General features: G+C 48.6%; 1 protein-coding gene across 1 annotated transcript in view; it reads right to left on the reverse strand.

Moving 5' to 3' along the window:
* Positions 1-15,650, reverse strand: part of LOC128726465 (1-phosphatidylinositol 4,5-bisphosphate phosphodiesterase classes I and II) — a 53,080-nt gene that overhangs the window by 27,197 nt on the left and 10,233 nt on the right. Inside the window, exon 2 of the mRNA XM_053820279.1 lies at positions 3,251-3,397. Coding sequence (XP_053676254.1) covers positions 3,251-3,397 — 147 coding nt within the window. The remainder of the gene's footprint in view (positions 1-3,250; positions 3,398-15,650) is intronic.

Raw genomic sequence — 15,650 nt, forward strand, 5'->3', positions numbered from 1 at the left:
GACGGAGGTGTATTCTTGACTCTATGAACGCCTCCACCGGCGGCGATCGTGACGAAGAACGTCCCGTAATGGAATGGGAAATGAAACGAATATATATGAAAATGGAAAGTGTATTTCATCCTTTCGAAGGGGTTTCTTTTTTATGGTCGCTTTTCCCGGGTTTTTCTTTCTCGGAAGAGCGCTGGAGGTGCTCGATATACAAGCTCACACAAGCGGCTACAAGAAAGGACTCGTTCAACTCGCGAGGAAGCGCCAACGGGGAAAAAGAAAAATCAATTTTCACACAAAAGCCCCATCAAAAAAAGGGGGAAAAGCTAGGCCGCAGGTACGGTCCCATCCGCCTTATGGATAGGAGTGCTTTTTAAATTTATGCCACCACGCAGCTCGCAGACTCGAAGGTTCGGTGAGCTTCTGGCACCCCGAAAATCGAAACACCGCACGGTTTTCATGCTAATGCCGAGCAGGAAGCAGCAAACCAAGCTAAACGGTTCCCTGTCCCCGGGGTGGGAAGAAACTCGTGCGCATTCCATTCCACCCCGTTGGTACACGTTTTCGCTACCGTGGCCGATGATTTACGGAGCGCTTATATTGCCACCCGTCTTTTGCCGGGGTGGGTGTATAATATTTGCCCTCGAGCATCATAAATCAACGCGAGGAAACAATTGAACGTGTCAACTTCCCGGGCAACTGGAGAGACGAAATCGAGCGCTCGGGATACGTCGATGGCGCGCAACCGTTAGCATGATTAATTTGTACGACTCTCATTAGAACGTCGTTAACAAGGGGTGCCTTTTTGGGAAAAGTTTTCTCCACACACAAAAAAAACTGTGAAAAATCACGCCGTCCTTTTTCTTTTTTTGGAGAGGCGAAACGAAAGCAATACATTTGCACCGTCGAGCCCCAATTTTGTCGTCTCAATAAACGGCAATTTCGCTTTTGAACCGAAGCGTGAGTGGCGAAAGTAAAAATAGACCAAAAAAAAACGAGTAAATATGTACTCTCATCCTTCATAAACACTTCCGTTAAGCTGACCAAAAAGGTTTCAAAGGCTCCGTTGCTCATTGTAATTGGGCTCGTAGAATAATTTTACCTTTTTTACGCACCGAACCCTCCTCCAGACGCATGGTGGAAAACTAGTCCCGATGACCCGTACGCCGTTATCCTTTTGCATAATCCTCCACATCATCGCTAATAGGCGGGAACGCACGAACGAGGAAAGAAAGAAAACCGGCCCTTATCCAACCACACCGGCCTATCTTTTACGCTAATCAAAGCCCCACAGAGAGGAATGGCCAGGATTAAGGATGAAAGTATGATACAAATGAAAGGATTTGCAACGCACACAAAACCACCAGGGCTAACCATCGGGTCGTCATTCGACACACAACTTTTTATGGTGGTACGTCAGCACGACAAAAAAAAAACCCGCGTTACGGTACATTGGCTCAAGGATATCGTCAACCCAACCGTTTAAGGGCGTGAGGGAAAGCAACCCGTTTGCTATCCACACACATATTGCTTTCGCACGGTCCTGGTAACAGCATAGGTGGAAAGGAGCGTCAAATGCCCACGTGCAAATGCCAGTCCACTTGAAAACCGCACACAGCCAAGCCTCCGGAGAGGCAATCAAGCGAGTTTTCATCTTCATCAGCACCATCAACGAAGCGCGCGGTGACAACGCCGTTTGCATCATTTAGCTGCTGTAATGCGTCGAATGAGGGGTTGAGTGTGGTTCGACAACAACAAAAAAATACTCAAGGTGGAAAATTTGCACCTAACCAGCCGGTAAGCTCGGTGGGGCGTCAAAAAGGTTGCCTTTTCATTTGAATGGCTCCTTGCGAGTCTGGTGGAGGCTTTTTGTCGGTGTGGCATTGCTGTCTTTTTCGCGAGAAGAACTGCCTAAATACGACAGGCGGATGAGAGCAACACCCTGGACATCCTGGTTGACTGATAACGAATCCCGTCTCGCCGGCCAGCCATCCCAAGGATGGCGAGGTGCGGTTGGAAAAATGGAATATAAAGTACGGTAGTTAAATTTAATTGGATCAGTATGATGATGCGCCTCGCCAACCAAGGCAAAAGAGACGAACCGACCGGTAATGAAGGACATTCCCGGCCACTCGGGGGTGAACGGGAAATGAAACCACACCCCCCAAGGAAATAAAAACAACGCTTTTCTCGGCGAACTCGTGCAGCTAGGCCTAACACGATGATGGGATAAGCGGTGAATGATCGCATAATTAATTCGAGCCTATTTAGGAGGGGCCATCCTTCCGAAAACAGGCGCTAGCCCGCCGACGGATCGCGCTATTAAGAAACGCAGCGAAGTGTAGTGAAATGTTGTAGAGAAAGGAATCGTTTTCCATCGCCACAGGCAGCGGTCCTGGTTGGCACTCGATCGAGCGGGGTCCCAAAGAGGTCCCTGTCCTGTTTCATCGTTCATCGGTCCACCGACCACCGCACAAATGTCATCAGCGATATTTGATTCAGTTAATTAACTGAACCCACCCGGTCGAACCATCGAACTTTGTTTGCGATGTTTTCGCTCAGCCCGGAGGATCAGCCCTTTTCGCGACCCTTCTGTGACGCGCCCGGTCGAAAGGTTACGCTTTTTGTCGGGGGTTTCCAGCGACACCGGACAATATTTATGGCAGTGGTGGAACATAAATTCACAACCCCAAATCAGAACCTCCGGAATGGATGAAGTCCGCACATTCCAATGGCAAGGGGGCACTCGGTGTAATTTGTCATTTTCCATAAATCATGATCAGCCCCGGAGAGGGAATTTATGGTGGAAAAGCATCGAGTTCTTCAATTTTTGGTTGCCATCGATAGGTATTGAAATTCATCATCACAATGAAAGCCATTTGTTCAGTGCGCGCCAGCTTTAATTCATTCGTTCAGAACGCTAAATTATGTTGAGTTTTGTCGCACTCACATTAAACACCATTTCACCAGGAAAAAAACAAGGCAATTTATAAATGACCCACGAGGAAGTTAATCAATCCTTGAAAGCATTCATTTGGAGGAAAAGAAGGAAATGTAATGCAGGATGTATGAGCGCAAATAACTCCGAAATGGGCACGGAACCATCGCACCAGAATCGATCGTTGAATGGAAGTAAAAATAGTACCCACAGCATGGTTGCCCACAGTGGTAAGGATATGAAATTGTGTGAATAAAAAAAAAAGAGCTAACTCGACCATAAGCCCACTGTCCATAAATAGACGAATGCCCAGCTAAAACTTACCCTCGGTTTCTTGGCATACTGGCCGGTCCGTACGTCCCGAATGGTGGCGATGTCCAGCATATCCATCTCGTGGTTTTGGTCAACCCAGTACAGAAAGAAGCCCTTGACATCGACGCGCAGCGTCACGGGAGTGCCGTTGCACGAGTCCTGAAAATAGAACGCAGAAAGCACACAAAATACGATGAGATGTTGTGGCCCGGGAAAATAACGAAAATCACGCGCTCCCAACAAAACCGAAACACCGACCACCGTGGTGCGTTCGATCCGTGCTGTCTTGGAAATTTATGTTATCCGAGCTTTTTATGAACCGATACCACTCTCATGCTGCCTCGCGTACGACCAACCAAAGGGAGTCGCGTTTATCAGGTTCGAAAGCAGCAGCAGCAGCAGCTAACACTACGAGGTCGACGTTGCCGCGCATTCAGGGCTAAAATTACGGCTAAAAGCTTTTCGCAATAACCTCACATTTTAACCTCGCTCGATCTAGGGAGCACTGGCGCTTTGGCGCACAATCCAATTAGGTGTCCCGGTTTGGCAGGTGTATTGGCAACCCATTTCGGGTGGGACTGATTTGACCATTTGCATGCGAAGCACGCGATCGTTCGTCGATCGAATGCATGAGCGTGTGGTGAAGGTCACTAGCGTGGATGGGGTAGCATAATTTAGGAGCTCACAGTTCGATTATGCCTCGAAAAACAATTATCCTAGCCAGGGAGGACCCCGACTAATGTGTAATTCGTCTTAGATTACGGTAATTTTATTTTTATTTGACCTAGTTTGTCACGTAAATTAGGCAGGAAGTTCTTGTGGATGGACTCGCAACAGCCATAGGATCTTGATGGTCTTTTCGAAGGTTAAACACGAGTCACCGTTGATGAAAATTTGAGCATCATTAGGCTTAGTAGCTGTCGATTAACGTAATGAACGCTTTTCCCACGAACTCACGATGCCTCCAACAGAAAGAAACGTCACACATCGTATCACGAGCAACAACGTGAATGGTGAGTTAAGCCAACCTCGAAGCGTCAAATCCCCGTTCCGAAACATCCGAGTTATGGATAACGGTGCTACAGGACTAGCTTCCCATGGTTTAGTTGTGGCACCGTGCGGAACCAAGCCGAACCCATCCGGGCCGGAGCCATTGCGAACGACTTCCGGCTGCAGGAAATGACCAGCGGCACGAACGACGTACCACCCAAACTGCCAAAGGCACAAGGAACCAGTCAAAACCACGACCTCGGTCGCGGGTGCAACCGCCCGCCCATCTCGAGACGCTAATGGGTGGTTACGGATTCCAGACACCGCGGAACCCACAAAGGACACCGCGTGCCAGGGTACAGACGATGGTTGCGGTGATTATGTCGCTTCCGGTGCAGGATTAGATAAGCATTACAATGAGCTACATAAGAGCGGCACCTTCAGCCCACAGTAAAGAGTCTGATAGAGGCCTTGCTTGAGCTGGATACATTATGCAAGAGGTCCACATCAGATATTAATGCTCCAGTGGCCGGAAAAAAATGGTTTCCCAATCAAACTCATCGCTGGTGAGTGAAACGATGAGACGTTCGGGTGGCGTATGGAACAGAATTATTGTTTTACATTTTAATACTTTGCTTAACCCTTGGCGTCGAGCTTTTTTTAACCCTTCAGCTTCAACGACATTACAGCCGCATCGGCGTTGAAGCAGATTCAGCACCGGTAGCACATCCGACACCGTTTCATTTCGCTCTTGTTACTGTAATGAATTCATTACAAAGTTTGTTGCCGAGACACCGCACTCTCTTTTTCGCAGGAAGGCTCTGTTTTCACAGCGACACAAAAGAACCCACCACCCGCACGGAGGCATTAAACGGTAGGTGTTTGTTTTTACTACCAGCAAAAGGGCAGCGACGCGGAAAATGAAAACCCTTTTGCCATACGAAACGACATTGTGACGACGTGTACGAGTTCCGGCCCGAGTGCCCAAGTGCCCGAGTGTGTGGCGCCCGTGAACGAACGGAGGTGTAGCTTTGGCAAACAGCTCAAATATAACGCGCTACACACCCGTATCCAGTATTTACGTGATGGCACCCGGTGATGGTGCCATTTCTTCTCACTTGGTGCCCCGAACAGAAGCGAAAATGGCTCCACGGCTCAGCCACGTCCGTCAATGTATTCCCCGGCGGAACTGGATGATTTTATTCTTCTCCGGAGCTTTACATTTCCCGCTTTCGCGAGCGTGCGAATGCAAGACTGTGTACGTGTGTGTTTGTGTTTCACATTGTTGTTTCGTATTTGCTCACCTCTACGGACCAGGTTCAGGATCTTTCACGGACGAGGACGAGGTTGTAAAAAAGCACACATGTTGATTTACGACCCCAGTGCCACCGGTTGCCGAGGCGTTTTCTCGGCCCCCCCCTGAAAACCGATGCAGTTCGCGTAAAATTGTTGCGGCAGGTGTCGAGTCAGCGGCCGTTCGTACGCTTCCTTGGTCCTTTAGGGGAATTCACCCTTTCATCGATGCATCATCGCCACGAGCTTGTTGAAATTATCGACATTCTTTGGTGAAAGCTTCTTGACGAGCCATGGGTGAAAGCTGCTTAGCGGCTTAGGGAGGAGCTTCGGGGGCGCACGAATGCATTTTCCTACGACCACTGACGAGCGACGGAAACGTGAATGCAGAAGATATTTGCCCGTGATATGTTTGTGCCACGAGAACATTGACAATTTTGCATCTTTGCTTTTGGACGGATGCTTTCTCAAACGTTCACCGGCCACCCTGCATTTCACGAATCCATTCTTCTCGAGGGTTCTGGAATTTTGCAATATGTAAAAACTTTTGTGACAAAACAATGCACCAGCGTAGCGAAATTAATGCTGCTGGTGAACGGAACCGTTCTCGTGAGCTACCGATAAGATATTGCTTTTCTAGTTATGAATCCGGGTCATTTGTTAAACTTTCCGGTGAGGTGAATCCTCTCTTCGCGCCCTGCCATGCGGGTTTCTGCAACATCTCGCATTTCATTTGGTGTCCTACCTTTACATGTATACCCGTAGAGCATCGTCTCATAGTTATGGTGCATTCTTCAACCAGCACCAGTTTTCACAGGGTACCGTACTGGCGTGAAGACGTTCGGAGAACAATGCTTCCGAGCAGCTTTCCATCATCCGTTACCACACGAAACCCCGGTACGTGCCCGGTGTAGCGGAATTCAAAGTAAATGCGCCCCATAATTCCTCCACGAAGCAGATGTTTGCGAAGCGATAAATTAATGGGCTTCCCTGAACCGGAGACCGTGCGAACCGACTAAACGGACTGGTGGATGAAATTCGTTCGCTGCTGCTGTTGGGTGGTTTTTGTCTAGTCCGGAAGCTTACACGGAACCCGGTGTTCAAGGGAATGTTGGCCATCTACCGAAAGCTTCACAATTACGCCACATAAGCACGAATGCCTTGGCGCGCCATTTGATTCAGCTCGATGGCTTTCGGAATGGATTCTCGGATCGATTTGGCGTTCGGTCGGTGTGTCTGTGTCCGGGCAACAACAAATGCGGATTAAATGAGAATTAATGGTGACCGAAAAAGCTCCTAATGGCCACGTGTCCATGAGCGGCAAGCGTTCGGGGAACAATTTGTTACAAATTATGAACACAGAAGCGGAACATGATTGGATCAATCGCTTGTCATTACTCATGCCATCCCGGTGGCTTCGTGTGCAACCATTTGGCTCGTGGGGCTTTGGGAAATGATGGAATTTCACCGAGACCATCCGGGAAAAAGCACAGCCTAACTTTTCCGCCCGCGTGATGGATTCTATTGTCAGAGAAACTCCCCAAATGCCCCCGAAAAAGCCGTCCCACTGTCATCGATCAATCACGGGGCATTAAAATTGAATGGCTGAATATTGTCTCCACGTCGTCCACGCTTCAACAGGTGTGCCCGAATTTCGAGCCACCGAAATAAGATTAATAAATATCTGTCCTTTATAAAATGTGCTCACGCTGCTGGAAACGTCCGACCCGGCCGGTCGGTTGAAGATAAACACCGAAGCCACGGTAGAACAATTGACCACTATTTATATTGCATTCAGAAACAACTCAAAACGCCTATGGCCCTGAGAGCGGCCCCCGAACAGGACGGAGCATGGCCCGGGCGGATTAAGGACACTCTCAGGCAGAAGGATAACATCAGTTACAGTCCGGTCCATTGTTTGCTCGGACTTTGCAAACATGCTGGCGCTTGGGATCGGTTGCTTTAGGCGATGAGGGTTTTTGAAAGTTGCTCCACGAACGGCCAGATAATAAAACGCCACGTAGAACAACTGGCCCGGCGTTCTCGTCGCCGTCGAGAACAAAAAAAAAACCAGAGAGAAGTTGTCCTCGCCGTCCAGTGGGTAAATAGGGACGCATCGCTCTTCCACTTACAGCGTGAGTTGTTTCTTGGCAAACAATTGCCATAAGCGCTGATTGTCGAAAGCAGGGTGATCCTCAGGAAGCTAAGCGCCAGCGTCCATTTATGCTGCTCATGTAAAATTCAACTGACAAATTCATCAACCAGAAGTTGTTGCCGGCGTCCTTTGAGGAAGCTGTCTTTTCTTGAGGAAGATGCTAGAAAAACTCTTAAATTGCGCGTGGCACAAATTCGTTCAATCTTGCAGAAAGCTTCCTTAGAACTAGCTTTCTCTACGAGAGCCCACGAGAGAGCATTTGGTTTGAGTAATGGTTCAGAATTTCTACACTTTGGTAGCAATTTTGAGCAGTTCATCAATAAACACGATGTGGTACGAGGCTCCGCACTTTATGTAATCGTTTACGGTTTACTTTCGCGTTCAAAAAAAGGATCCACAATATCGCCCATCATGCAGCTCATTAATCAGCTCCATTACGTTACATTACACCGATCATATTTTTTGTTCGCATCGCTCGTCTAATTGATTACGCGCTGTCGGTTGATTGATTGAATTTGCACATTTCACGTACCATTTGAGGAAACACGAGACTTTTAAAAACAGCTCCATATCGGACCGTACAACACGGCACGTTGAGTGTACAATAATCGAATTTACAATGCAAATAAACTGATAAACCCCACGCACATGTGATGAAAGAGGATCGGCTTCCCGACCGGATCGTGATGCCTCCAGAGGAGTGAGAAGCGATTCTGAACGGCAAATTGATAATTAACCGAAGATTCAATCACGGTTCCGTGTGCCTCGATGCACAAAGTGACGTTTGCTTGCACCCGTGCCATGTTGCGCTCTCCGTAATGCATGTCGTACTTGAGTTATTGCCAATTGATTGATTTTATCGTCCCGCATGCCCTGGGGTCCGATCGAACGGATTTTTACTGCTCTACGCTTGGACGACTTGAGGCTCCGGTCCGAACCAATCCAATATGATTGACAGAAGCGCCAAGTGAAGAAAATATCTCCACTATGTTCCGCTCGGGTGAGCAAGCGATCCCGACGCAGCCTACGGATCGCATAACGGATGAAAGCAATGTGCTGCTAATTGAATCAATTATCTCCATGGTGAGGGATTTCGGAACCAGTCGTCGTTGGAGGGCTTCCGAGGGCGGGCTCACAAGCTAATTGATAGAAATGGACACCATGGCATCAACCCGATGATGGGCAATGATGAAACCGCTCGGGGACACTCCGATCTCTGGCGCATAAATTCGACAAACACACGTTCCCGTTCACGTTCGAGTGCGAGCGTGTTGTTGCCATTTCGTGGCCGGTGGTTTATTTAGAGCAAACAAACAAATCGTCGTTCTATTAGGCGTACGTATTAGGTCACTGCAGGCGTTCAGTTGGTCGCTTATCCGACAAACGGACCAGCAAACCGGGTTGTTCTAATGCATTTATTATGACACTTTCTGAGAAGCCTAATAAAGCGTCCAGCTGGGCGTAAAGCATTAGGTGCATTCGGCGATAAAAGATGCATAAAACTGAAACGATCAGCCGCTGAAAGCAGCTGCGGTGGTGCCGTAAAAGCACCTCAAAAAGTTTAAAAATTAACCAAACAACCATCAACCGGGTAATGGGACCGGCATTTATGACAAAGGCTTGCGAGAGCCTGCGGTGGTCATTTGTTTCCAAAACTCCCCAATTTGTTTTTTGGCTCTTAACTCCACGGCACACAATCGACGCTTGGAGTGCGCTTTTTTCTTAAGTGAGTGTATGTAATCCAAGCTCGGTATTAACGTCGAAGCAAATGGTGGCGCAATGCTGTCCGGCTAATGACGCCAACCACTTACATTTTCCGGAGCGTTCATCAACATTACGACGGTGATCGTTTACGGGCTGAGGCGGTCCTACAAGCAAAAAAAGCTTTCCCGTTTAGGACCATACCGTCTTCGTGCCCAGCGAAGGGTGCTACTTTTATTTCAATAACAACCACAAACCCGCACCCATTACAACAAACCTCTCTACCCATGGAACGGTAAAAGCAACGGGCCGCACGTGACACGCCGCCCGAGCTCGTTCTCGTTCTCGGCGTTGTTCGGAAGGAATGTAAAATTTATGAAATTTCACCACCGAAACAGCAGCCGCCGGCAAAGCCACCCCCATCGAGCTGCAGCGGGCTTTAATGTTTCCGCGGCCGGTTTTGGTTCACTTATCAACACCGACACCAAGGCGTCAGAGGCACACATGCGGGTTTGCTCGCTTACGGCCACGTCAGACCACGGTTATGATCCATTATCGAGCGGCAAGCGCGTAGCAGCAAGCGACGTGACCTCGTCCTGCTGCCTTCACCGAGCAAGGCTAACCCCAGCACGTGAGTAGCGACGTAACGCCGGAGGAAAAGCGCTTAATTGAATCTGTACCTAGCTGGGATTCTTGGAAAAGCGCTCCGGGACGTAGCGGCCCTTTGGCACCGGCAACGAAGAAAACACGAAGTGGACTCCGGGGAGGATGCCGCCGGTGCAGATATGCCGAAACAAATTAATTATCCCTTTAATTGGAGATTGGCTTGTGCCCTCGGGGAAAGGGAGAACGCTGCCGTGTTTCCTTGTTATCGCTTGCGAGAGCAAGGTTACTTTACCGACCGCAACTGCGACCGTTTCCGGCGTGCTATTGCCGGCTGGAGCAGGAAACACGAGCCTGCAGCTTTCACGGAACGAAGGTAAACGAAGCCAAACCGGTATGGCAAAACCGCCAGGGACAACACTCGATTTGCAAAACCATCCAGTAGCGGGCGTGGGTGAATTCGCACAATCTTTTCAAAGCCATTATGCTAACGCTTCCCGGCTTCCGAGTCCCTAATCGGTGGAACAAATGCGCCCGACATCCAGTAGGCATGGACATGACACTTTTTCTCATTAACATCGCGCTCCACTCGCAGTAACGCACCACTAAATCTTTCGACCGTAAAAGTAAACACACCGGAACGGCAGAACGAGCGGCGAAGCAAAACAGCTAAGCAGCCAGCTCGTCCGTGTGTATGTCTTTCATTTCCAGCGACTTAACGGTCTGTCTCGGGCGACAAACAAACCATCAAGACACCGTCATGCGTCCTGCCGCCAACAAGCTCCCGAACCGAGCCAACGGCGACGGCTGGCAACGAAAATAATTAGCAGTCATCAAACTGGGCTTCGCCAAATATTGACTGACCACGTTTCGTGATCGCGCCCGCAAGGTGGCAGGAAAAAGTTACTTCGTCTCCGCGATGCGCGGGCCGAAAATTTCAATATTCTACGGCCTCTTCGTGAAAAGCGTGATCAAGAGCGTTTAATGTCTCGTAAAATTCCAACACCACGGCTCATACAAGCGAACGGGGCTGGCGACGAGCAGGGCTAGGCGCGAAACACGATCCGAAAAAGCTACGCCACGAGTGTAAACAGCCGGCTCGGTGATGGTCCAGATCGGAGAGAGAAACAGGACTCGCGAAACAGGGTCGGAAAATTTGTTGGCGTTGTTTACGATACGACCGCAACACGCCACGAGCACGAGCGCGACGATCGGTTCGACAATCGAAATGGGGGAACTTTAAAGTACACCCGGATAGAGATATTTATTTTACACAAAATGGTGGAAACAGCAACAAAATGAGGATCTCCCCTACCAATAAAATAAAGCCGTATTTGTGTAAGATTCACCGACATCGCGAAAACAACACGAAACGATGTTCAAGGATCCCACCAGCATGTTCCCGAAAATTTCCTACACAACTATCGTGCGGCGAGGAACCTGGTTTTCTGTGGGTACGATACATCTATTGAGCTACACGTTGCGGGTGGATTTTCAGTGGGATTGCTTGGTGATGTATTTTAACAGCCTTGCAGAGACCAAACACTGCAATGTAGAGAGCTACTATAAGGCTAAACTGCATTCCTCTCATGGCTAACCTCTCATATAAGGACTCTTCCCGAACGATTCCATGTTGGGATGAAATTCCAATCACCCCAAATAATGTTCCAAACATCGTAAAGAAAAAAATATGACCACCCCCGACGTGCGCTTCCACCACCTCCAAAGTGGCCGTATCGATTTCAACCGTTGCGGGTTCGCCTATCATCAAACGAAACTCGATATTCATGCAGGCTTAGATAAACACGCTCGCACTTGTAAACTAATTTTCCCGTTCGATAACCTCTGCCCTTTGGAGCGCTTTTCCTACCGCTTTAATGCCCGGATGAAATCCACCCGCCGAAGCAGATGTTCCGAAAGCGAACGGACAGCCGATAACCATCCCGAAAACAAGGACGCTCGTTGCCACGGCAACAAACGGCCTAGCTCGATATTAACAAAAAAGAAATACCAACGCACGCACAATAACTCCCCACTGAGGCTGTTTTACACCCGCATAGACAAATGGAACGTGTCAGAATAGATTGATTAGATGCTCCATAAACTGTTCAACCGTTGGTTCAGTTTTAAATGCATTTTTTTTCTCTCTTCCTCTACTGTGCCCTGGCAGTACAGTAGAATCTCATTAACAAAGGTTACATTACGACGCGGCCGGGCGAAACATTTGGGCAGCTCGAATCTAAATATTTATAATGCTCCCTTTCGCTCGTGGAGCGAGTTCATTGAAGTAATGTGCGTTTGCCGAAACGCACGCAGCCGAAAACATCGCTTGGCGTACGAGTCCATTTTTGTGTGGCTGTACAACAATATTCACACGCATTAGAGCATGGCCAGTTTTCAATCCCTTGGAGTTAATCGCTGTTATCCGAGAGACGAACACAAAACGCCACAATTTGTGCCACAAGCCGTGTTGGCAATTTCGCACAATTTCATAGCCGTATCACGCGCCTTGGCGGCATTAAAAGCACTTTGCAAAAGGAAGCTTGCGCTTAGAGTACATGTAATTAACTCATTTAACGCCATGTAACAAGATACGGACGGCTCGGAAAGCGTTCATAACTCCCATCGCTCATTTGCTGCCAGCTATCACGCTCCGTTAGCTTCACGCAAGATGGGCCGATGCTGCGATGGGTTGTCGCAAATGTTGGCATAATTATTCACTGCTCACTGCACGCGCCTACACGCGACCGCTTCCTGACGGCCTCAAGCGAGAAATATCACAACACATACGAAGCGTATTTTACAACGCTCGTAATCAGTACACCCACGGCTTGATCGAGCGCAGATCGAACATAAAAGTTCCATGTTTAGCACCCACGCGCCCAGACGACGTCGCTGGCATCAATAATTCGTCGTTCGATGTAATCTTAATGGCACTTTCCTGTTGATTTCCTGTCCACGCGACTCGCTTCCTTTCTAGCGTTCGTTCTTTCTCTTTCTTTCTCTCTTTCTCGCCCACGGAAATTATGCAATGGCTTCGTTTACTGGTGCGCGGGCCTGTTTGGCCTGTAATTAAAATCGTATTAATAATACATTTTATCACCTCGAGCTTGGAAGGGCGAACAGTGCGATGATTCCGGGAAAAACTAGAGCTCCCACTACAACTAGCGAATGTTTGACCGTGACGGGCGGAAATATCAGTAGAGCGATAAAAACACGTTTTCTCAGTTTCCCTCGATGCGTCTTATGACGTTGCCCGCGTCGATGTTTGGGGTGTTGAAATGTAAATTTCGACCCCAAATCAACTTTTTTGTGGAGTGACACCTACACCGATGGTGCATTTGCGTAGCTTCTGAGATTTCCGTTGGCGTATGGCATGAAAAGGCTCGTCGTCGTAGTTTACCGCCCGCAAGACAGCAAACTCATTCAATGCCAACAAACGCCACTTAATCACATCATCCTACGGCAACTCTCCACACCAAAGGTAGCTGGAAGCATTGTGGAAGATAAAGTACCATGAAGAGAGCGTGTGCGAGACGCTGCAAGGAAAACTCGCAGCACCTAATAGCACAGCTTACGCGGTACTGGGCGCCTCCATTGGCGATAATCCTGCCATGCTAACGAGATGCTCACGACCAGAAAACACGAACCCCAACGATCCACCGGTGAAAGGTGAATATGAATAGCGTGTTTATGGTGCAATCAAGGGAAATTGTTCTACTTGTACCCACCACAAATCATCCCCGACTCGGTTTCGACCTCGGTAGTATTTTTTTTCTCTTTCCACCCAAGGAGCGTGAAAAACAAAAATCAAAACGTCTTTAATCTTCGTGGCACATATCGAACGATTATGAGATAAGCGTCACCGAGTGCACTCGATGCACAACGGATGTGCAGCACGAGTGGTCCCGGAATCGCACGCATTTATGCTGCTCACGATGTGCCAATTACGAAAACGAGCTGAAGCAGATGGTGCTCGGTAGATTGGCCTGGCACTAGCTAGTATTCGTGTCCCAAACTCCCATTTCGAGGATGGGTTTGGCTGCTCAGCCCACATTTTATCGTCACACATTGCGAGGGCTTCGGGTTGTCGTTCCGCGGCACCGAACTAAATGCTAAACCACAGGAAGTTCTGGGGCACCATGGACGGCCAATCTGCATATGACCTCCCGGAAGAGATAGTGGCAACGATTTGTCAGCCATCTCTCTAGTGGCTTTGACAAAGGGCCATGGCTGCAGCTTCGCTTCACCGCGTTGCAGAACCACGATGGGATGGAACGTATGGCAGGAGAGTAAGTAAAATATGAATTTTAAACACATATAGGACTCGTGTGCCGTTCTATTCATGGGAGCGGTTTAAATATGACCGAACATCCTCCAATGGCTCGGTTTTTATGCAAAGCAGTTCCGCGTTGCGAGATCCCGATCCGAAGGTGGCAGATAAGGCAGTTTTGTTTGCAGTTGTGTCCCTTCCATGCGACGCTCGCTGAACGTGTTTGAATTAATGCGAAAGTACACTCTGTGCGCTCAGGGTGATTTAAATAGAGATTTTGTCAGAAATAAACCAGCCACAGGATGCGATTGAGATAAGCTGCGGTCATACTGGACATGGACATGGACTGCTGGAAATGTTCCAGCACAAAATAACTCCTCTATTCGCGGGGAGTCTTTCGATGATTTAACATGGGTTTTTCTTATAAAACAATCAGGTAACGCGTGCTGCGCTTTCGTGTAATCGACAACAGAAACAAAATAATGTATCGAATTTATGATTCTCCAACAAAACTCTCTTCTCAACTACGTGGAAACTAGTTTGCCTGTCTAATGCCGACCACCAGGTTACGACAAAACAAGACGTCGAAGTCGAATTAGAATTCATGAAAAGCACCTCAGATGACCAAGCAAACATGAACGCTCCCCTAAGCAACACGCCAGCAATTATCCATAATCTGGCCTATCAAAATTCCGACCGCACGCCACTCTCGAGAACCTTCCATGTGGTGCGATAGAAATGACCCATTTCCGCGCGAGCCCAAGATCCGCTGTTCGAGCTAAACCCGAGTCCGGTTGTTGATACGCCCGACCACAGATGGTCTATCCCAGCGCTGGCAGCTTCGGCGAACCGGGGTGATCATGAAATTACACAGCAAATTTGTTTATCTTCCAGGAAGCTGCCGGCGCATGAGACCGGGAACAGCAAATTCGCGCGATCGTGCCCAACCTTTGTTCCGCTTCCTGGAGCGGAGAGGATTCTATACTTTGAAGCAAACATCTAAACCATCCGATCGACGACGGCCAGATGGATGCCCATGTGGTCCGTTCGACAATCTGCACGTTCGAAACGGCGTACCACGCTACCATCGACTCGAACTTGAACCAGATGTGCTCGTTCGGAAAATGGAAGTCAAAACATTTTCGCTCACCACGTTCGTGTCGCTTTTCGCTTGCATTCGCCGTGGGGCAAAAATTCTCGAACACCGTCCCACACCGTCGGTTCGATGTTGGGAAATGAAACGGAATTCATTCCGTGTCGTGATTCTCATACAATGATTATGTTTTGCTCGATACCAGTCGTTTTGGCACGTTCTGTGGCATTTTTCAAGTTTTTACCGATCTGGGGTGGTAATTTCACCTTGCTGCAGATTAAATTGCAGTTAATGTGGCTTTCGT

The sequence above is a fragment of the Anopheles nili genome, chromosome 3, assembly GCF_943737925.1.
Source record: "Anopheles nili chromosome 3, idAnoNiliSN_F5_01, whole genome shotgun sequence".
Classification (NCBI taxonomy): domain Eukaryota; kingdom Metazoa; phylum Arthropoda; class Insecta; order Diptera; family Culicidae; genus Anopheles; species Anopheles nili.